This window comes from Ascaphus truei, chromosome 1, assembly GCF_040206685.1.
Source record: "Ascaphus truei isolate aAscTru1 chromosome 1, aAscTru1.hap1, whole genome shotgun sequence".
Taxonomy (NCBI): domain Eukaryota; kingdom Metazoa; phylum Chordata; class Amphibia; order Anura; family Ascaphidae; genus Ascaphus; species Ascaphus truei.
Window position 1 is genome coordinate 145,892,975 of NC_134483.1, and position 23,814 is coordinate 145,916,788.

At 39.9% G+C, this 23,814-nt stretch overlaps 1 protein-coding gene across 5 annotated transcripts in view; it reads right to left on the reverse strand.

Moving 5' to 3' along the window:
- Positions 1-880: 880 nt before the first annotated feature.
- MOB3B (MOB kinase activator 3B) overlaps positions 881-23,814 on the reverse strand; it is a 160,587-nt gene continuing 137,653 nt past the window's right edge. For all 5 annotated transcript variants that reach the window (XM_075595642.1, XM_075595652.1, XM_075595679.1 and 2 more), the window contains exon 4: positions 881-5,186. In XM_075595642.1, the coding sequence (XP_075451757.1) occupies positions 5,157-5,186 (30 nt within the window). In that variant the 3' untranslated portion in view covers positions 881-5,156. The remainder of the gene's footprint in view (positions 5,187-23,814) is intronic.

Consider the following 23,814-nt stretch of genomic DNA (forward strand, 5'->3'; position numbering starts at 1 on the left):
AGTCTCCCTGAGCTCACCCTAAGTCTGTATGTCATGCATGTCTTTAAGGCCGAGGCCCCGCTGCCTCGGTCAGGCAATTGACCGCTACCTGCGGTCTGTAGGGATTGGGAGCTGGGGAGTGAGGGGGAGGGGGCGGCGTGGTTTGAGCGGAGGGTCCGTTTGTCCGTCCCCCCCCTCCACACACAACACACACACACACATACATACACACATCCTCCCCCCCCCCCTACCTTTTGGAGGTGGGGGAAGCTCACTCCAGTCCCCGGTGCCAATAGGCTCACAAGCGCACCACTTGACGTGTCACTGCTCGGGATCGCAATCCTCTTGCATCCCCTGGCGGCTGGCGCATCGCAGCGCGTAGTGACCCTCATCGGAAGAAGGCAGCGGGGACAGACAGGCATGAGGTAAGGGGCTGGTGGCCCATGCGCACGCGGCCGTTCGCAGCGGGTTTTCAGCCTAAAGCTTAACTACAGTACTCAGGTCCAGGAACGTCTCCCAATTCCTGTGGGACAGAACCATATGGCCGCTGGTGCAGCTGTGGCTCTCTTTTGGCCTCACTCTAGGAAGCTGTACTTCTACTGGTAACACTACAGTCATCATTTTATTATGATACCAACAAGTAATAGAAAAGAAATATGCTGGACATGTGTGGGTCCTCCGAACAAATAATGTTAAAAAAAAAAAAAGAAAGGTCCAACAGGGGATTGCTGCAACGCTAAAAACTGGAATGCCGTCTAAATTGATCTACTTTTTTTGTGTACTGGGTTTGCTATAGGGGAAATGCAGTTTGTGTTACAGTATATGCTTTAGATCAGCAATATTAAAAAGATTAGATAAGAGATATCACACATGTCAATTTAAGCAAACAACTGAACACACAAAAGTTCAACAACATTTTTATTGGTTTGAATTCCATTACTTGCTTTTCACCATTAGTGGACGTTTTCTCGCTAATCACATAACAGGTTCCCTATCATTAAACTCTAGAAACAAAAATATTCTAACAAATAATTAGACAAATGCATTAGAGCGTTCAAAAAGCTTGACTGAACCAGTATAAATCTTATTAGAAATTACATTTGCCTTAAAAATTACAAACTTCAGCAATCATGCTAAAAAAAACTATTTACAGTCGTTCTTACAAGAATCATATTTACCAAACTGTAACATGGAATTGTGTTAATAAATAAAACATATTATTTAATTGTTCTAAAGTTGACAAGAAATCCTATTCATACCTCATCTCATGAACGTTTATTTTGCCCAACAAAAGAGATGTTTTATCATAGCTTATATTTGTTTAATTAAAACAGTAATCAAATATATTTGAAAAAAAAAAAAAAAACAGTCCTGTTCTATTGTAATCACATTTTCTACATTTAATGATGATATATTGTATAACTGCATTAAAATGGATTGCAGCTATGATAGACAGTTGAATGACACTGTGCAGCTTAACAGATCTCTGGTGTCATTCTTTTGGTACAATACTATAATGCGGGGGTGCGCAAAGTGGGGGACGGGAGAATTTCCAGGAGGGGCGCGGCGGCTACAGAGGTCCCGCGCTCTCCTCCAAGGCACTTAAATTAAGCCGTGGGGACCGCGCGAGGCCTCTGAAGCTTCTCCCACCTGATCTTCGGTGACGCGTTGCCATGGAAACCGGTGTCCGGGTCGCGTGACGTCACATGACCCCGCGACGTCATTTGACGCGGGAGCCTTGCAGGACGGGGGTGGGGGGGGGGGAGGGGGAGAGGCACGAGCCAGGAGGTGAGAAGGCAGGGGGGCGCAGGGTCAAAACTTTGCGCACCCCTGCTATAATGCATCATTTTGTTACACAACTTGTGTTACAGTATATGCTCTACTAATACAGTGTATATATAGATATATCTATTATAGTAAGGATTAGCACAGTAACATTATGTAACTAATTACTCTACATAGTTTGTTATTCGTGTTAGTTTTCCAGATGTGATGGAAACATTTCTGTTTTGCTTTAACCCACCCACAGCAAGCAGAATTGACGGACAACTTATCGTGAAATAAATAAGGACACTGTTCATTTTGCAAATGTAATTAATTAATTTGCAATCATTAATCATTAATCATTTTGCAATTAATTAATGAGAGCATTTCTGAAAATGTTACTCTCAGTAGTAACCAGATTTTGGGTGCCAGTTTTCAGTAGGGTCAGAATGTACGAGTTGACAAGTGTAAGTGTGGCGATAATCAGTAAAGGGTGGTGACTGCTAAATGGTGGATATTGTAACTGTAAAAGTAGCTGAGTTGTAGTGAACAGTAATCTGAATAATTGAGGATCACCGATATGTCAAGAGTCTATACAATTATACTGTATCATCAACAGGAACTAATGTGAAAATGACTATAGTGCTGTACTAAATTCAGCCATTTTTGTAGAATGTCTGCCTCTTATTTGATGGACTATGGCAGTAACCTGAGAAAATGAATAGTTTATTATTTTGTTTTGAGATCAACCAAAATCAAACTGAAATATGTCATCCTACTTTATGGCAAAGATGGGTAACTTTCAAAACACAAGGAAGTATATTGGTGAGTTTATACTCAGAATGATGACTAATGATGGTGTCTTCTCATTGAATATGACATGGAAATCTATATATTGAAGAGGTCTGCAATACTAAAAGCATTGGAATGCTAGTAAAAAGTGAGACATTTATTTTTGTTAGATTTATTTTTATATAACAGGAAATGTACATCCTAAAGTCTGAAGCAGGCAAAATTCCTTATACCTCATTACATTTAGGGCCATATTTACTAAGTTGTCTTTTGTGAAAAGACACCACCTGGCGCTGGAAGACTCCATACAGACCATTTAAAGCCATTGGACAGTAAGACATCTTCTACGGCCTGTAGGGTGATACAGATGTAGCCAGACTTTGATTTATTTCGGCCCAGGAAGCTGTGGGATCCCAGCCGCGGCTTTCCTACGGCAGTGGGGAATCCTCTCTGTAGGTGTTGCCATTCAGAAGAAATGGATCACCCTCAGCAATGCCGTGTAGTTACATCTATCTGTATGTTGATCTCGGTGTTAGTCTTGCCTGCTCTCCTGTCTGGCCAACATGTAAAAGCTCTTATAGGGATAGGTTTGGGAGGTTAAGGAGAGATCTTCTAGTCTCCCTTTTGGGTTAAGGCAGGGTTTCTCAACTCCAGTCCTGAAGACGCCCCAACAGGTTAGCTTTTCAGGATATCCCTGCTTCAGTGCAGATGGCTCAATCAGTGGCTACCTGCTTCAGCACAGGTGGCTCAGTCAAAGACTGAGCCACTGATTGAGCCACCTGTGCTGAAGCTGGGATATCCTGAAAAACTGACCTGTTGGGGGGTCTTGAGGACTGGAGTTGAGATCCTCTGTGTTAAGTGGATGTTTGTAAGGAAGATTGTAGGACTCTAGATCTTACAACTTTGGAGAGGGTTCACCAGTGTATTGTCATAAAAGTTTTTTTCCCCCATAGACAAAGTTAATGGAGTGCTTGTTATTATATGACAAATGTATTTTCAGCACACTCTTGGGATGATTTATGATACAAGCTAATTTCAGAATCTAGATAAATTATCCCCGCAGTTGCCAATGCTTCTGCTTGGAGGGGACACAAGACATTATACAGCAGATCAAATCACTGTGAGGTGCTACAGCACGGAAGTGCCTTAGATGCATGAAATGTGGCATTTTATTGTGAGCAGATAGTAACATTCTAAAAAAGACCTTGTGTGAACAGGTGCTGAGAACCATCACATTTGTTTAAAACAATATAGCAGTCTTTTTTTTAATGCTAGACAATGCCCTTGATTCCCCAGCCAGATACAAACATATTTAAATGACTAAGTTAATGATGTGTCAAAACAGATCTTGACCAGATGATGTCCTATTTAATGAGTGATTTTAAATAAGAGGGTTGATCTAAGTGCTTCCCATAAGACCACCTCAGTAAAATGACAGCAATGATAAATGTCTTCAGATCTAAATATCTGTCTGCTAAAGTACTTGAGATGAATGAAAGCATCATTCCATACAGGTCTGCAAAATTATATATCAACTATTAAAGCAGACTCACTTTCAGATGCACAAAATGCATTTTTTGCACAAAAGAGTGGATTACTGCAAGAAATGAATTAAGAGTGTGTGTGCTGGTACTGTCTCAACAATGTAATGTGTGTGTGTGTGTGTGTGTGTGTGTGTGTGTGTGTGTGTGTGTGTGTGTCACTGGGGTGGCCGTCATGCAGCAGTATTTCGACAAGGGCTGAAAATGATGATTTGAGTGTGTGTGTTTGTGTATAATTGTCTTTATTTTCTATTCCTCTGATAAACAGCAGAGGACTTGTTAATCATGTATATCAGGCCTGTTTTCTAGAATGAGTGACATCAATTAAATATATTATAAATTATAACCCCCCCATTGTTACAACATGCATTCAATGTTTAGACCTCGCTTGTGCGCTATAGAACAGTCTGCTATGTGTGTACAACATATATACTACCTTGCATTTGACAGTGAGTTGTTTAGAATATGGCTTTTTAGGTCTAAAGTGGAAAAGCTTAAGTAGTCCCCTGAGTTTTGCACTCTTCTGTAGAAATACGATGTATTATATAAGTATATGCACACATATTAACACTGTTCAGTGGGACGTATCAATGTCTTTTAGCCCATATGTTTTCAATGTATCTAATGACACCACAAACCACTCAGGCAGAAAAGGTTTTACAGAAAATGTCCAAAATTTTGTTTGTTCAAAAATATCCCCTACACTTAAAAATTAGACGTTCTTAAGAAAAGTTTCTTAGAAAATTATTTAAAAATATTTATGGACTAAAAACCTGAATTCCAGTGATGCATTGCAGCAGAGTATTGGACACGTTACTGCTTTTCGCCTATACACGTTTTTATAATAAAACATCCAGGAAGAGTATTTAATCTTGTCTTGTCTTTCATTGACATCCTCTACAGGAAGGTGCTAGCAGCATTGAAGAAACCAGGGCACTCTGTAATGGTTCCTATGTCTGGATGCAATCCAGACTGTATTCTGATGGTCCAGTGGGAAATTTGAGCACATTCATGACTGCCATGGGTGAATCATACACAGGGAGGAAGAAGCTGGTGTTGTGTTAACAAACGTGTTCATCTTCAGTGGCACATCCGTGTTGTCATTTCTTTCTGGAAAACACAATGACAAACACATACATTAGTTATTGCTTGGTTTAAACCTTCCTTCTTGCAAACAGATTAAACAGTGCTAAGCAGTGTTACTTCATAAGACACCTTTCAGCACAACTTAGTTGATATGGTCCTTTACATCCCATTCAAATGAAAGGGCAGTAAGGTGTCTTCCAGCATGGAAGGTATCTTATGGAGTAACACCACTTAGTAAATATATGGCCCATTCACTTGTATAGGGCCATAAGCCTTCCAGCACAGGAGGTGTCTTCTGGAGTAGTATTAGTATAACAACATAGAACTCGTTGGGGTAATTTCTATATCGCCTGAAGCTGCTGTTCAAGATGTTTTTAGGCGACAAATCCCCATTGAAGTTACTTTTCCCCCTTTTATTTACCTCAAGGGTTGTAAGCACAAGTACTGTAATAGACTTGTTCTAGATATCCCAACCTAACCCAATATTTTCAGAGTATGTAGCACTGCTTTCTAGACTATTTTACAGCAAAAAATTATTATTAACGGTCAGCTTTTTCATTTAGCGATTATTTATACCTGTAGGATACTATGTGCACTTAGTTAAATTATCAAACACACAGTATAACTACTTTGGCTAATAATATGCTTGGTAGGCGTCATAAACAAAATTGTGATGTTTATTTTTTGGGTAATAAAAATAGAATTTGCATTTATTTTGTCGAATGTCATCTTGAAGGAGGTCTGGTATTTTGAAACTCTATGCCAGGGATGCGCAAACTGGAAAGCGCGGGATTTTTTGGGGAGGGGGCGTGGGCGGTTGCAGAAGCCCTGCGCTCTTCCCCAAGGCATTTAAATGAAATTCCGGGGGATCGCTCGGGCCTCTGTAACCTACTTACCGGGATTCAGAAGCCTTGTTGTGCCGCTTCACCATGGCATCGCGGCATCATGCCATGTGATGTGACGTCACATCACCCCGCGGCATCATGCAAAGGGGTCATGTGATGTCACCTGCAGCGTCATTTGATACCAGTAAAAAAGTAAGGGGGAGCGGGCATGGGGGCGCAGCTCCAAAAGTTTGCCCTCCCCGGCTCTATGCAAACATGATTTAAAGATATGAATTTACCTTTCAACCCCTGACCTTACACCTGCTGTACAGACCAAAGTTTCTGAATGTATCTCTGGAATATCATCCTGGATGGCCATCCGCCGACTGAAATTTAACATGGCAAAAACAGAGCTCCTTATACTTCCTCCCAAACCTGGCCCTACTACCTCCTTCCACATTACTGTTGGAAATACGATCATTCACCCAGTAGCCCAAGCACGCTGCATAGGGGTCACACTCGATTCCTCTCTCACATTCTCCTCTCACATTCAAAATGTTTCTAAAACTTGTTGCTTTTTCCTCCGCAATATCACAAAGATACGCCCTTTCCTCTGTTGCTCGACTGCTAAAACGCTGGCTCAGGCCCTCATTCTCTCCCGTCTCGATTACTGCAACCTCCTGCTGTCCGGCGTCTCTGCCTCTCACCCCTACAATCTATCCTAAACGCTGCTGCCAGAATCACTCTACTCTTTCCTAAATCTGTCTCCGCGTCTACCCTCCTGAAATCCCTCTCCTGGCTTCCGATCAAATCCCGCATCTCGCACTCAATTCTCCTCCTCACTTTTAAAGCTTTACACTCCTCTGCCCCTCCTTACATCTCAGCCCTAATTTCTCGCTATGCACCATCCCGACTCTTGCGGTCTTCTCAAGGATGTCTTCTTTCTACCCCCTTTGTATCTAAAGCGCTCTCCCGCCTTAAACCTCTCACTGACTGCCCAGCACCTCTGGAATGCCCTTCCCCTCAATACCCGACTAGCACCCTCTCTATCCACCTTTAAGACCCACCTTAAGACACATTTGCTTAAAGAAGCATGTGAGTAGCACTGTGGATAATCCTGGACACATGGTACATAAAGCTTGGCCCCCTGCTGACGCATTTACCAGAATTCCCTCCTACTTTCTCTATACGTTTTCCTACCTACCAATTAGATTGTAAGCTCCTCGGAGCAGGTACTCCTCTTCCTTAATGTCACTCTTATGTCTGAAGCACTTATTCCCATGACCTGTTATTTATATTATTTGTTATTTATATGATTACAACATGTATTACTACTGTGAAGCGCTATGTATATTTATGTCGCTATATAAATAAAGACATACAATACAATATGGCATAAGCATTTCCTCCCTGCCTTCTCAAAGTAATCCACAGAGTGGCAGCAAATGATCTTTAAATCAATTTTACAATGCACCAGACGTACAAATACTATAAGTAACTGTACATTACCACATATAATGCTATCTAAATTCGGAAGTGTTTCCTCTGCCATTTGCAATTGACATGGAAAGGGCAACAAGATTCTCATCTCTTTCAGTTATTTTGTGTGTATTTTTTTCATTTAAATCAGAAGTTCACATTTACAGTAAATGCAATGAAATCCTTTGACTTCACATGCTAAGTGGCTGTTGCAGTTTCCATTAAAGTAATCCTAAGACTTTCCCAGGATCTAGTTTAACATGAAAGTATCCTCCGCTGATGGAACTATGCCAGGACTGACATACATATATTGTGGCCCCCAAGACAAGGGCATTCATAGAAATAGGTGCAGTTTGAACCAATGGTAATCTTGTGTGTATTCCTTTCAGGTGGAATTCTTTCTGTTTGGGGTTACGATCAAATATCTATTTAAATTCTATTTTCTTTTCATTATAAGCTTTGTCGTGGATATCATAAATCTCCAAACCCATCAACAAGAAAAAATGTACCTATTGTTAGAACTGGTGATCTCGAGTGTCATTATGCACTAGTCGAGTCTCAATGCTTTCATACGTGAACCAAGTAACATGCCTGTGAAATCTCTTGTACTTGCTGTGTGAAATTCTTGTGAATACTGTCCAGAACCTCTTCAGCCTATATCTGCGTTCGCTAAGAGCTGCTCTCCTCTGCACAGAAACAGCGTGCTAAGGGTTAACCTCCTGGATTGCTTACAATGGTTTTGGTCAGCCCCACCCTCTGCAATTTTTATTGCCCTGGACTAAAGGACTTGCATATAGCACAGCTGAGTTCATTCAGAACCTCCTCAGCCAACATCTGCGTCACCCCAAAGGATACGGCTGCTCTGTTATAATTCTAAAACACGCAACCTTCTCATCCCCTGTACCCTATGTTTCCACTTACTGTACTCTTCCTTATAGATTGTAAGCTCTTTGGGGCAGGGCCCGCCTTACCTACTGCATCAATGTATGTAATGTTTGATATTTTATTGTTTTTCTTCCTGCGCTACAGAATATGCTGGCTCATTATAAATAAATGATAATAACAATAATAATAATATATCAGGCAAAAGAACACATTTTTTTAAATAATGAAACTTGCTTTTCCCCCTCTAATTTATCTGGTACTTTCTGTTCTTCCCTTTTATCCGAATTAGCTATCGATAGCAACATGACTCATTCTACACAAAACATCAACAGGAAACGCACAATGTAGAACATACAGTTGTATCACTAAAAAAAATTAGGTAAAGATCATAAAAACACTCCAAAGCATTTAATTACTAGTAAGACTGTAAAACTTAAAAAAAAAGTTTCAATATTTATACTAGTCTGATTTAAAGAAATGTTGTCAGACGCAAATCTGTAATGGAGCTGAACAGCTCCTAACACAAACACTCACAAACGATTTCCTATTCTGCAATTCTTTTTTTACAGTGTTGTTTGCAGACATGTTCCTGGTCGTAAATGTTATTATAAAATTGTATCTATTAAAAATATTTTACATTTTAACACAACCTAATGACGCAACACAAAGTGTTACATTTTATTATAAGCCCAGTATATGCAGGGCCGGTGCAACCACTAGGCGGCCAAAGCGGTCACCTAGGGCAGCGCATTTAGGGGGAGGCAGGAGCGGCTGCGTAAGAGGACGACAGTGGGTGCAGAGTGGCAGCAGCAGAGGCGGGCAGTGGGAGAGGAGCAGGGCGGTAGCAGAGGAGCGCGGCGGGAGAAGAGGACGGAGGATCGCTAGAGAAGTGCGACCCAACGGTTCGACCCGGAAGTCTTCACTGACTTTCTGTGTCTGCCGCGACAGAGTGCTCCTCCCCGGCCATCCTCCTCCTCCTCTGCTGCCCTGCTTTGCTCCCGCCGTCCAACTCCTCTGCCGCTCTGCTCTAGCGGTTCTCCATCCTCTTCTTCCACCGCGCTCCTCTGCAGCCACCCTGCTCATATGCTTTGTCTGCAGCTTTAACATGGGCCAGAAGCAAAAGGTGACACCCAGTGTGCTCACTTGAATGTCATAAGCTTATGCCTGCTGTATTACACAGCTTTTCAGCACAGCCTGAGATAAATATGTGCATAGCCAGTAAACCTTTGTCAATCAAGTATTTCCTCTATCCTTATTCTGCCTTGCACCTTTATTGAGCCAATAAAGTAATGGAGGCTGAGACAGGACATTTGCCTGTGCAGACTTGCTGTACACCGTGACATCGGACAAAAGGAAGTAGCCAGAAGAAATCAAAACTCTCCCAAGTCTCAGCTCCCCATGTTTACAAATTAACTTTAAGAAATAATGCAAAAATACTTATAGCTGCTGGACTTTAGTCAAACGAAATCAGACAGATTTAACTCGATTACATTTCTCTGCCATTTACTTTGAGCCTAGGAGGGACTGACCCTTCAAATAATCCTCTTCAATATTAGTACACTCTGCTAAGTAACAATATATACATTTTGAAAGCATTTCTTATAACGAAAAACAAAAACACCAAAAAACAAATAAAAGCTTTCATATGTATTCCTGCTCTCTTCCCTTCAGTCTGCATTGCTGCTTCCCTGGCAACTTTAGAATCAATAAGCCTGCCTTGTGCATCCTGAGACATTGGCCCTCTAGACATGTTGTTTACAGGGGGCTACAACACCAACATCTTAGTTTGTTTGCATAAAGCCTAATTACTAACAAGAGGCTTCCAATGTCAAAGACTTCTACAGGCTTGAAGCCCCTTCCCCCAGTTTTTAACAAGCTTTGTCCGAAACCTTCGTAACAATTGTCTCCGCTGCCCCAGACAATCATGCCTACTTGACAACTTAACACAAAGTTGCAGAGTATGCAGCGCCGCATTCTAGACAGCCATTGTAGGTGTAAATCCTGCTGCCGAGCTTTAACGTTACTGTTTAACCTCAACACCGCAGGCACATCTGACAGCAGCGAGGCTACACGAGTCGTGTCGGATAACAAATCCATTTGGTTTTGGAGGATTGCCACGCTCTGACTTCTAATCTTCTTATGTGATTTAGAGGTAATACGCTAAACGCATGCTCAAAATCCCCATCCCACGGTGCTGTCCGAGAATCCATACATTATCTGTCTGCGGGGAAACCACGAGAAAGGACAGCTAAAGTGCTAGATACGCACATATAAATATTCATTGTGTAAAAATAATTTTTAAAATATACTGTGCTAAGGAAACATTATGTAAAGGCTTGAAATGTGCTACATGTCTGGAAATGCAGAGTTATGGGTCTTCCTTATAAAACCGAACCGCCTTCTGTTTTCTATACCACATATCGCATAGCGGAATATGTTAGTGCTTTACAAATAAACAATAATAATATGAATAATAATAATAAGACAATATGAAGTAGGGACTCCAGTAATGAGGAATGTCTACACCTTTTCTTTTATTAAATCAGTTCAAAAATCAATCAAAAAAATGTCAAAGCATATGAATTCCACATAACTCTATATGAGAACAATAAAAAAAAGTCTCTAATCTTGATTTAACTTTTTCAGCTTTTTTTAAAATGTTTTCATAATCTACTACTCTGTTTTAAAAAAAATGTGGTAAGAACTAATGACTAAACCATCAAATGTGGGGTATCTGCAGGGTATTGTGCCCGAACTGACGTTAATCGTAATTCACAGGCAATTACTGCTAGATCAGGTGCAATTTCACACACTTTGATAACTCCCGGCCAATCATACCCCTCACTTTCATTACTTCCAGCCAATAATACCCCACACTTTCATTACTTCCAGCCAATAATACCCCACACTTTTATTACTCCCGGCCAATAATACCCCACACTTTCATTACTTCCAGCCAATAATACCCCACACTTTTATTACTCCCGGCCAATAATATACCTCCGTGGCTCTGGAGTCAGTAAGTCTCGCTACTTCTGTATATTCCAAAACCAAATACAAAACTCTTAAGATTTTCTAGAACCACAACCCCAAAATCATTTAGAAGCAAAACCAGAACACCTTGACCAGTGCCCATCTCTAGGTGTTTCTTGTCATATCTTGTGTCATTATTTAGAGTTTTTCGATTACATTATTTTGGTTTCTTTATCGGTTTTATGATACTTATTTTAAAGCCTTCTTAAGCTTTATTATGCTATTTTAACATTTTCCATAATTTGGTAAAAGCCCCAAACCAAAACCAACTGAATTTTGGCAAAGCCAAAACATAAAAAATGTTTATAACCAAGACACAAGTGAAAGTGCCCACCCATATGCAATACAAAGTATACTATTTTCCATAGTACACACAGTGAAGGATTAACAAATTATAATTTTTTTGCATTAAAACAAACAATGCTCTTACACAGACTAACATTATGCACATTCACCAAGCGAAATACAACTTTATCTAACCACGAAATGCACTGATTACCCTAAATTATAAGAGGCACACCGCCCAAGGTGTTTAGCTTCAGCAAATATCACAGAAAATAGAGGACATGCACTTAAGAAACACAATACACTGTCAACACTTCAAAATACAAAGCTGTAGAGAGGTTCAGTATCACGCACAAACGATTAAGTGGCACATACAGCAATAACATCTTCATGTGTGACATGCCAAAAACTGTTCTTTTGAAGTGTGACCGTGACTGTATTTTTGTAATTCTATTAACACATAATATATTCTGTATCAAATGAGTACGAGTTTCACCAGTTATTAACACACGACGGTAACACTATCTTACACGTCATATCTGGATAGTTTACACAAGCTAATGAAGGTGGAAAACTTTTAGCAAAACCAAACAAAATCTATACCATTTTCTGTTATGTTTTTAATAGAAAATCATAAAATAAACATTACACAACTAAATATCCCATATTGAACTACAGTCTTCTAAATAAAAATAAAAAGAAGGGATCTCTATGGTATACACACAAAAAACATTATGGAAGAAAAGTTTAAAATATTTCAAATTTGTATTTTCCTTCAAATGATAGTAAACGCACTGAGAGCCATGTTTACTGAGCAGTTCTATTCCACGGAACACCTTCCAGAGCTGGAAGACACCTTACGGCCCATTGAAATGAAGACTTTGAACATGAATGAACATTCTGGCACCAGAAGATCAGGTTTAATGTTGGGTAGCAAAACCATTATTTCCTATGGAGGAAATGGCAGCTTTACCTTTCTATCCTTAAAAATCTCAAATATACACCCAGATATTTTTGGAATCATAAATCATAGATATGGGGGAAAAAAAGTCCATTCAGTGAAATGCATATTAAATTAATTGATGGTAAATTATTCACCCCCTCCCTTTTAGTCCAGTGCTATCTTTGTTACTGCATAACTAAAACGCACATGATTTTGTTTCCCAGACATTATAATTTGTCAACCAACACTTGAAACTGACATCTGTCTTGTCATGATTAGTGTGCAGTTTCTTCCAGCTGTAGAATTCCTCACTTGTGCATGCATGTGTGTATGTATGGTCATTAGAATCAGTATATCCCATGCACGTGTGCAGTTGAATAGCTGACCTGTTGTGCATACCACAAAATGTGATGCCAAAAGAAACTTGGAAAACTGCATGGGAAACCAATAACATTCCAATGTTGTCATGTGCAGCTCCCGGGAAGAAGGGGGATTTGGTGCTCAACCCTACTGCCTTCTAATCCCAATAAGAGTCATACATCACAACGTGAAGTTCTCAGTTGTTGACTGGAGGTATCAGTGGCTGCTTGGAAACTAATAACTTTTTGAGTCTCTGTACTGTAATTGGAAGATTCAGGCATAACATTGCAATGTACTGTAAAATATTCATTTTCAGGAACCTCTGCTATAAATAAAAATAAACCGTGTATGGTGTCCTTGTTCATAATGGAAATAGAAGAAGAAAAGTTTGGCACTCCACTGGTCTTGATAAAAAAAAACCCCAAGGTTTATTGAAGGAGAGTGACATTTCTGTCCTCACTAGGGCCTAAAGGTCCCGAAACGTCGATCTCCTGCTTCAATAAACCTTTTATGTTTTTGTTCAAGACCAGTGTGGAGAGCCATACTTTTCTGCTTCTATTTGCATCATGGAGCCTCGCTGCGCGTGGTTTCAGCTGGGTGTGCACCCATGGTGGTTTACTGCAGCACCGTGAGTGCTCCTGTTACAAACATTAACTTGTACATAGTGGAACAACATGGCTTGATCCCCGTAACAGGAAATTATGTCCATCAAACCCCTCCGCACCTGCCCTAATATCTGATCACTTCACCATCCTTGTCCTTTCAGCCGATGATCCAGCCCTATTCACAGTACGTTGCCTGGAGCACAACTCACACACACTATGCTGTTGCTCACAAACTCCTTTCCACCCTATCCAACAAGAGGCTTTTTATTCTTGATTACTGTAAATTGATTGATATGAACCTAAGATTCCTGCAGCTGGCTACAGTAATATAGAGGTTTCTCTTTGATCTCTGGCTCCTTAAAAGTTGTGATGAATTATGACTGCAGTGATACGCATTTATTTAGCACAGAAGGAAGTGCCTGGGCTGCGCTGCACATATATAACTTGTACTCACAAGGATTCAATCCTAGTTTAATTTAAGCATTTAGGATTTGCCTCCTTGTGAGAAAAAGGAAATGAGAGCAAGGAAATGTCTCTGGTCATAAGTGATTCAAGCGGACTATTTATTGCTTTTATTGCTAAAGGTATTCTTTTTTTTCTTTCAACTTTATGTTTTATTCCGTTTTCACACATACAGCAGTTATAAAACAGTGTATAACATGGGTCAATTTATTCGCTGTATGTACTGCCACTTCAGTTCCCAATTAAACACACTACACAAAGACTCAGGGGGGGAGGAGACACACTAGGGGAGAAAAGGGGGGGAGGGGGAGGACCCCCTCTGCCACAGCTGCTGGATCTGCCATGAGCCGCTGCTTTTCCAGACCTCTCAGACTCCTCGTGCGCCCTTGCTAACCACTTGATTCGGGCCTGCAGCCGTCCCTAACAGTCATGCCCATCCCTGTGTTGCAAGCACTGCCATTTGCTAAAGGTATTCTATTGGCACAACCATGGGCACCTGTTCTTCACCCTTACCTACAGCGGGCAAATTCCTCAGTAACTTTACTGCTTACATCAATCTAAGTAGTGCAAAAAAGGATAATGTAGCACTAACAAATGAAATATATGTAATAAGTGAATAACCCAAATAATCACAATAAATTAGTGACGGGCGGCTGCCAAAAAATATATAAGACTGACTGACCCCCTCCTTAACCAGCTGCCCGGGGCTCCAACCTTCTCTGGAACCATGACAAAAGTCTGGATACATAGTGCATAGGGTTGCCAGATGGCTTCTCCAAAAACACTGGACACAATGGTGAAAGGTACGATGCACTGGAGACACACATGCTCGAGACACACACACACACCTCTCTCTGCTCTCTGCTCCATGCTGTTTCGTCCTTTCCTTGGCCCCACCCTCAGGCTCCTGACACCTTCTCCTGATTGGGTGCTGCTGTGTAATGCAGCCAATCAGGTTGGTGGAAGCTGCTCAGCCCCCTAGTAACAGCCCTGCTCTACCCCGCTGAGGGAAATCCCGTGCCACCCCCCAAGCTGGTCAGGTCACTATGTCCAGAGAGGTAATACCGGACACATCCATGTCCAATATTACCTCTAATTATTTACTGGACAGAGTATCCAAATACAGGACAGTCTGGTTCAATACTGAACACCTGGCAACCCTAATTGTGTATTACATTGTTCAGATAATACAAAATTCCTAGTACTGTATACCTCAGAATATTACAGATTTGATAGGATTTCATTGCAATGGGGGCACAGAATATCACAATATAACTTAACACATCACACCAAAGCTGACAATGAAGCCTGTGATGTCTGTAAAGTGCAATAATTACTACAGTATTACTCTCCACATTCACTTACAGAGGGGCCAATACAGAGGGAGAATGGCTCCTGCACTTTATTGTACTTTGAGCTCCACATTAATTAAGGAATGTAGAAGGCTTGGTGTGTGACACAGGCACTCTTTCATTATGTGGGAAGGCACTCCGCATGTTGTATTTTAAGTTGACCACAAATTGTATGGTGATAACACCAGATGAGTGGAGCTTGGCATAAGCTTTTCTTTTTTGTAAACAGAGAGGTCAGAAATATGTAAGTGTATGTAACAATGTGCCCTTGATTTTCCACCAGCTCAGTGGGCAGATCTATCACATTCCTCAGGCCCATGAAGTCTCTATGGGGGGGTCATCATTATAAATAAAATAAAACCGGCTGTGAGCCGGGCAGTGTTTCAGCAGGAACTGCACTGGGGGATCTTGGGAACTTACAGAATAAGCCTCTTGGTGTTGAGTCAGAACTGCCATTCTCCATTTACTTAATTAAATTGACAGTTCCTCCTGGGACTAATCGCAGTCATACTGGCCAACATCTGAAAGCTTCTTTCAGGGAGATATGGGAAGAAAGTGCTTGAGATTGTTAAAAAAAAATTGCATTCAGATGCCCCAAAAATTCAATTTGTAATTAATTGTAATTATACTTTGGCTGGTTATGCGATATTGCACCATTATGTGCTAACACTGACATTTACAATCATGACAAACATAGAAATTAAAAGTCAGCATTTTTGTGTCCTGGTTTTAAATGCCAATAAGCATAACTCAGATGCACCAAAATAATTTTTGGTTACCATGTTTGAATTTTGTTTTTTTTTATCTTCTATTTGGTTGCTTTTTTTACTTTATCTTTATTTTTCTATACGAATCTCTATTTTTGCCGGATTGTTATTATTTATCTTTAGTTCCTACTTTCATAGTGACATTGAACTGCCCTGCTTACCTGCGTCCTATCCCATACCTGTATTTGTAGAGTGCCAAATAAAGAATTGCAATTGATATCAGAGAGCACAATCATTATAATAATGAAGATAATATTGCCTCTACAAAAGCACACGAAAAACTAGAAGAAAATCATTTTTTTTTATTTTTTTTTTAAACAAGTTCTCCAAAAGGGGCTAAATTAGAAAAAAATATATAGGACAAAAGGGCAACAAGCTTATTGTAATGTTATTTTAGACACATTTAAAGACATAAAAAACTATTTTGTAACCATTTATAACATCTGTACCATATACAGTATAAATATATTAGCTTAACTTACAAATGTCTTTCAGTGTGAAACACTGCACTTAGCTGCCCAAGCAACAAGTTAGCAGGAGCAGAGGGTCTGAGGACCATGTCCAGGGCAGCCAGTTGAAGAGCCCTGCAGTGACTCATGCAAGCTTGATGCTGATCTTGTTTGTTTCTAGCTGGTTTCTCTCCTCAATGGGGAATACCCTGATAGAATTAGTATACAATTCATTCATCTTCACATGCTCTAGTGACCTCTCCGTAATAATACAAGTGCTGAACCAACTGAAGCGTGGTGATTTACCAAGCAATATTCAATGATATTCAGCTCTTGCTTATAGACCAAAGTTAGAAGTTTGTTGGTCACTAACTTTTACAATTTTGTTGCATCAGGTAACACAACCCCAATACACTGTGTGATCTTTAACTTCTTGTTGTATACTATTCAGTTTGTATGGTCATTGTGTGATCAAATAGTAATGTATTATAACTATGAAAAGCATTTGCTGTATATTATTAAAAGCAGGCTATCTACCCTTTAAAAAAAATTAAATAAAAATAGAGCATCAGAATGCAGAAAAATGAAATTGAACAAAATCTATGAAGAAGATGGATGCCATTGTTCTCTACTCACATCCATCTTTTATTAGCTAACTCATTTATGACACCAGACCCCATCGGTCAAGTGAAGCACTCTGAAAGTCAGCACTAATTGCTCTGACGTTTGTTTCTTCTGGAGAAGCTCAAACTTGTCTTTTTCTACCGTGCAACACACCATGTAAAAACGCTTTGTGAAGTGTAAAAGAGCTGACAAATATTATGGTCCCAAATCCAAAAAACCCCCAGAAATAATGAATCTGAACGCAGCTTTCTAGTGACATTACAAGTCAAAGATGGCAGCCTCAGAACTCCAAAGCCAGATGCACAAAGGTCTCTTAGGCTATTTAGCGCAATGCTAACCTAAATTAACATTAGGTTAATAGTAATGCTTATCCACTAAAGGGAATGACATAATGTTAAGTTGACCACAAATTGTATGGTGATAACACCAGATGAGTGGAGCTTGTCATAAGCTTTTCTTTTTTGTAAACAGAGAGGTCAGAAATATGTAAGTGTATGTAACAATGTGCCCTTGATTTTCCACCAGCTCTGTGGGCAGATCTATCACATTCCTCAGGCCCATGAAGTCTCTATGGGGGTCATCATTATAAATAAAATAAAACCGGCTGTGAGCCGGGCAGTGTTTCAGCAGGAACTGCACTGGGGGCTTTTGGGGACTTACAGAATAAGCCTCTTGGTTGAGTCAGAACTGCCATTCTCCATTTACTTAATTTAATGGACAGTCCCCTCTGGGACCAATGGCAGTCATACTGGCCAACATCTGAAAGCTTCTTTCAGAGAGATTTGGAAAAAAAGTGCCTGATAAATGTTAAACCTGTTTTACTCCTTTTAATAGTGTAGTGTTAAATGGGTATGCCGTTAAGCCTGTGTCAATGTGATATGTAACGGTTTGTTGTTTCTGCATAGATTTAATTACCATTGTGGATAAGCAGTAAACTCAGGGTAAATAACGGCCTTACTGTTTTAGGTAATGTCACATTATGAGCCCTGATTTAACAGAGCTTGGTGCATCTGGCTCCAAATGAGAAAATAATATCTCAGTCATGTTAATTTATGTTTTGCTTTATACTTTTTGACTAGTCAGGGTGTATGTTTGAAACGTTCTGAAAATATATTCTAAAACAGGTGTTGACATATGCATTTAAATGTGCAATCCCTATTGGTTTACAAAAAGAACAACACTTTGAAAACAAAATGACTGTCATTGCCTTCTTTATAGGTGCATAACCTCCTAAGACCACACCTATAGCAGTGATTTGCTGCAGAGTGAAATCTGGCTTATTGACACCCTTCCTACAAAAACCAGACGTCTAATAAATAAACAATATATATATATATATAAATATATATATATATATATATATTAACGTTAATTGATTTTTCCAAAATAGTTTCTAATGTTTAGTAATTTTGTATTTTTTTAATGATATCTGTATGTTCATATATTTGTACTTTCGCTGCAAAACTTAATACAATGTTAATAGGCCTATATAGAAGAAATGCAACATAAGCAAAATTCTAGGTTTAAGTTTTTGTAAAGTTAGCTTGTAAATATGGTAAGCTGTCTATCTTAATGTCTTGTATAGCGCATACACCGAGCGAGCCCTGCTCCTATGCGCTTTTCAAAATGGAAATGGAGTCCTTGTATATTAAAAATAATGGTTTTGCTATTACTGAGATTAACTCCTTGAGAACTCTTGGATGTATGCCATCGGACCAGGTTCCTTATTTACTTTAATTTTTTCAAGTCGCTTATGAACTTCTTCCTCAGTTAACCAATTGTTCATTAATATGGAGGTTGTGGCTTCCTCCTGCGGCATTACTATTGAACTTGATTCTTCCCTGGTAAACACAGAGGCAAAGAATTTGTTTAATACCTCAGCTTTTTCCTTATCTCCAATAATCTGCCTACCCATCTCACACTGAAAGGGTCCTATATTTTCTTTTCTCATTTTTTTGTTATTAAGGTACTTAAAGAACTTTTTAGGGTTGACCTTACTTTCTATTGCAATCCTTTTTTCATTATCCATTTTTGCTAATTTGATTGCCCTTTTGCAATTTTTGTTACATTCCTTATAATTCTGATACGATGTCTCTGTCCCTTCTGACTTAAAGAATCTAAACGCTTTCCTCTTCTTGTCCATTTCCTCCCCTACCTGTTTATTTAGCCACATTGGTTTTGACTTATTTATTTTATACTTATTACCCAAGGGTATACACTGATAAGTGTGCTTTTCTAACAATGTTTTAAAGACTGCCCATTTATCTTCTACATTTTCCCTGCAAAAACATCATCCCACTATATTACTACTAGATTAGACCTCAGTTTATTAAAATCTGCCTTTCTAAAGTTTAAGGTCTTTGTTGAACCCAAGTAATCTGTTTTTTGATAATTTATTTCAAATGAGACCATGTTATGATCACTGTTACCCAAATGTTCCAGGACTTGAATATTTGTTATTACTTCTACATTGTTTGATATGACCAAATCCAGAACTGCCCCTCTCCTGGTTGGTTCCTCAATAATTTGGGTCATATAATTGTCTTTAAGCACCCCCAAAAACCTGTTTCCTTTTGTTGTAACGCTAATCTCATTGCCCCAATCTATGTCTGGATAATTAAAATCCCCCATTATGCAAACATGACCCAGTTTTGATGCCTTCTCCATTTGCAAAAGTATTTTAGCTTCCTGAATCTCACAGATATTTGGAGGTTTATAGCATATTCCCACAAACATTTTCTTTACACTTTTACCTCCACTGCTAATTTCTATCCACAAAGTCTCTACATTTTCATCATTCCCTTCATAGACATCATCCCTTATAATAGGTTTTAGATCCGGTTTAACATATAAACATACTCCACCTCCCCTTCTATTTGTTCGATTCTTCCGAAAAAGAGAATAACCCTTTAAATTAACTGTCCAGTCATGGCAGCTTGCGTGTACTGACTGATCTGTGTGGCTGATTTCAAGTGCTGGTTGTTTAAAGTGTGTGCAGTTAGAACCAGAAGCAGTTTGAACAAGGACGCGGTTAAACAAGGTATAGTATATTGAAGTACAGTTTATTGTTAGTACTTATAAACTTCATAGTTGCTAGAATGAGCAGGATTGAAAATGCCACTCAATGCACATCTTGCCACATGTATGTGCACTTGGAGCAGCTGTTCCAAGGAGCATACTGCTGTGAGAAGTGTGAGCGGGTGGTCTCTTTAGAATCAGAGATTGCTGATCTGAAGAGGCAACTTGCAATATTGAGGGACATTGGCAATCTTGAAAGGGGTTTAGAGCTCACTGAGCAGGCCCTTGCTTTGACTAGTGGTGCAGATGGCGGCGCTGTTAGTGAGGAGCAGGTAGATAGCTTGGTTTCTGTTAGTGAGGAGCAGGTAGGTAGCTGGGTGACAGTTAGAAGGGGAAGCAGGGGCAATAGGGAGAGGCAGGTAGTTTCTGAGCTGACACATCCCAATAGATTTGCCATGTTGAGTGAAGATATTGGGAATGTTGGGGCAGAAATGGCAAGGATGGGGGAGACTAATTCCTCTAGCAGCCAGGGGAATAGTTCCTCCAGCACAGTGGGGGACTCAGGATGCTCAGATACAAAGAAAGATTGTGGTGGTAGGGGACTCCATTATTAGGAAGGTAGATAGGGCAATCTGTTGCCGGGACCGCATGAACCGAACAGTTTGTTGTCTCCCGGGTGCTCGGGTTCGGCACATTGCGGATCGGGTAGACAGATTGTTGGGGGGGGGGGGCTGGGATTAACCCGGCAGTCTTGGTACACGTTGGCACCAATGACAAAGTTAGAGAAAGATGGAGGGTCCTAAAAAAATGATTACAGGGATCTAGGCCAAAAGCTTAAGGCAAGGACCTCCAAAGTAGTATTTTCTGAAATACTACCAGTGCCATGCGCTACCGCAGGGAGACAGTCAGAGATCAGGGAGGTTAATGCATGGCTAAGAAAGTGGTGTAGGAAGGAGGGGTTTGGGTTTTTAGAGCACTGTGACTCCTTTTCTGAGAGGTGCCATCTATATTCGATGGACGGATTGCACCTCAATGAAGAGGGATCTTCTGTGCTAGGGGGGAGAATGCTAAAAATGTTGGAGGAGATTTTAAACTAGGATGGAGGGGGGAGGGGAATGAAACAGATAATGAACTAAATGGAATAGATGAGGATACAAGGTGGTATGGAGGTAGAATGGGGGCAAGTGCAAGTTTGACAAGCAGTGAGACACCCATAGTAAATACAGATAATACTAGAAAACTTTTAAAGACTAAACCAAGTGGGAGCAGAAAGGAAGGAGCAGATAAGATAATAGTACAGGCTGAAAAAAAACTTAAATGCATGCTTGCTAATGCAATTAACTGTCCAGGCATTACTGATTAATTATGCAGCAGCTGCTGTTGAGTTCCCTAGGGAGATTAACTCTATGTTGAAAAAGTCTTATAGCTGCCCTATTCCAGCCCCTTGAGGACCGTGATAGTATCACAGTACCCATTTCATTAGGACCTTCATTATGAAAGTTCTGCTATTTTTATAATTATGATGCCTTTATTTTAAAAGTATGTCAATAAAACTTATTTTTTAAACAAATAATTTCCCCATCACAAGAGTGCACCATTAAGGGATTTCTTACTCTTGAAGTACATCTGCATACTCTTTTGTTGTTCTCACTACCACCCAGGCAGCACACAGTATACCTATCACTATTTCTCAGGTTTGAACGAGGTTCCCCCTAGTTTAGAAGTCCGGAAGGTGTATTACAGAGTAGCACTTCTTAGTAGATATACCCTACAGTGCACACTATGTTTACAAACTAACTTTGAAAAATAATGTCCACCCATTTCTAAGTGTTTTATTTCTGTAACAAAGGCATCGGTCCACTTGTGCATTTTGTATTCTAGAAAGGACTGTCGTTTTAAACATTGTATTGTCATGACAACCAGGCATATTTGCGTCCCTACAGACCCGAATCATTCATTTTCAACCAACCTCAATGTTATAATGAGATTTTAGTCTAGTTCTGGATCCCAAATGTTCATAAAGTAACACCCTATGTCTACGCTAACATCCACACTGGCAAAACATCTGTTCGTCCCAAAGGTTTAAATATGTCCAGAAGGGGCTCCTTATGGTTTGGTGAAGCATACGTCAATCGTGTTCACCTATTTATTTTAGCTCAGCAAATTACTGATCTATGCCATAAAAAAAGCCACTGCTATTTTCTAAAGCAGTTCACTGCGCAGCCCAATAACACAGAGTGCCCATTACTTCAAACTCAATGACTCTAAACGGAAACCAGCTGTGGAGCAGAAACAGTCTGCAACGCCTGCACTACAACTACAGCTGGTTACTCATTAAATCTCCAGATGTGAAACATAAACTATAATTATCCCAGTGACTAACCAACATTTGTATACTAAATATATGTTGTATTCATCTGTTTGCAAGTAGTGGTTAGGCATGGGGTATGGATCATGTTGGTATGGGAGTCAGAGATATGCAATGACAGGCGAGGCGGCTACTATGTGTGTATGAAAAATGACAGTAGCAAAACCAGTCAGATGAAGCATGTTTGCTACGTACCAGAGGCATAGCAGATCTGCTTCTAAAATAAAAGCCTGTGGCTTATTGGTTAAGTCTGCTAAATATCCCCCAGACAGTGCATTATGTAATTGTTCTATCGGAGTACAGTAGCTTTCATTGTTCTGTATATGTTTACTTGTTTTTACATAAAAGGGTTAGGAATGAGCAGCTACATTAAATCACAGTGGATCACAGTGATTTAATAGCGACTTTCGGCATTTCTACTAATGTAAAGGCAAATGATACTCAATATCAAAGTTATCAAAGGATACACCAACGTCTCAAACACTTTACAGTGATTAAACTGCCGATATAAAGGCCACTATTCAATATCATGAGATACAGTTAATGCGCAGTAAACTTTAATTGAAGCATCACTATCTTGCTTCTGAATGGGGGGAACGATTCTGAATGTGGTTCTTGAGTTACTTTGTCCGTCTTACTGCAGGTAAATAATGCGCTGCCTCTCCTACTGTAGAACGCTTCTCTGATACAGAGCGGTGCATACAACTGACTTACTAATGATCGAGGTGGTATAAACAAGAGAATTAATAGCCTCAGCTCTAATCTTTCTTGACACATAAGAACATGATCTAGTGAGGAGAAGGGGGGAGCTAGCCAAACCAGCCCCTTAAATATGTCTATAGTTCCCATTGTTCCTCACTAGGACTGCACCTTGAAGGTAAGGGAAACAGTGTAAGGAACCTGCTTGTCCCACCTTGTATCCTGCAGATATTCTTGCTGCGATTTTTGGAAGAAGATTGTTAAGCCAAGGTGTACATGTAAAACTAAGAAACAAACATTACAATTGGAATATGTTACATGTATAAATACTTTTTTTATTTATTGTGACTCATACAATTTATGTTGCTGTGTATACCTGAAGCATAAAACAAACCACAGATCGTTTTTTTGATCGACTATTAAGGCTGGCTCCAAGGGCAAGTTTATCCAATAAACGCTTTCTGACTTTGTTTTTTCTACACGCTGTATTACAGCTTTT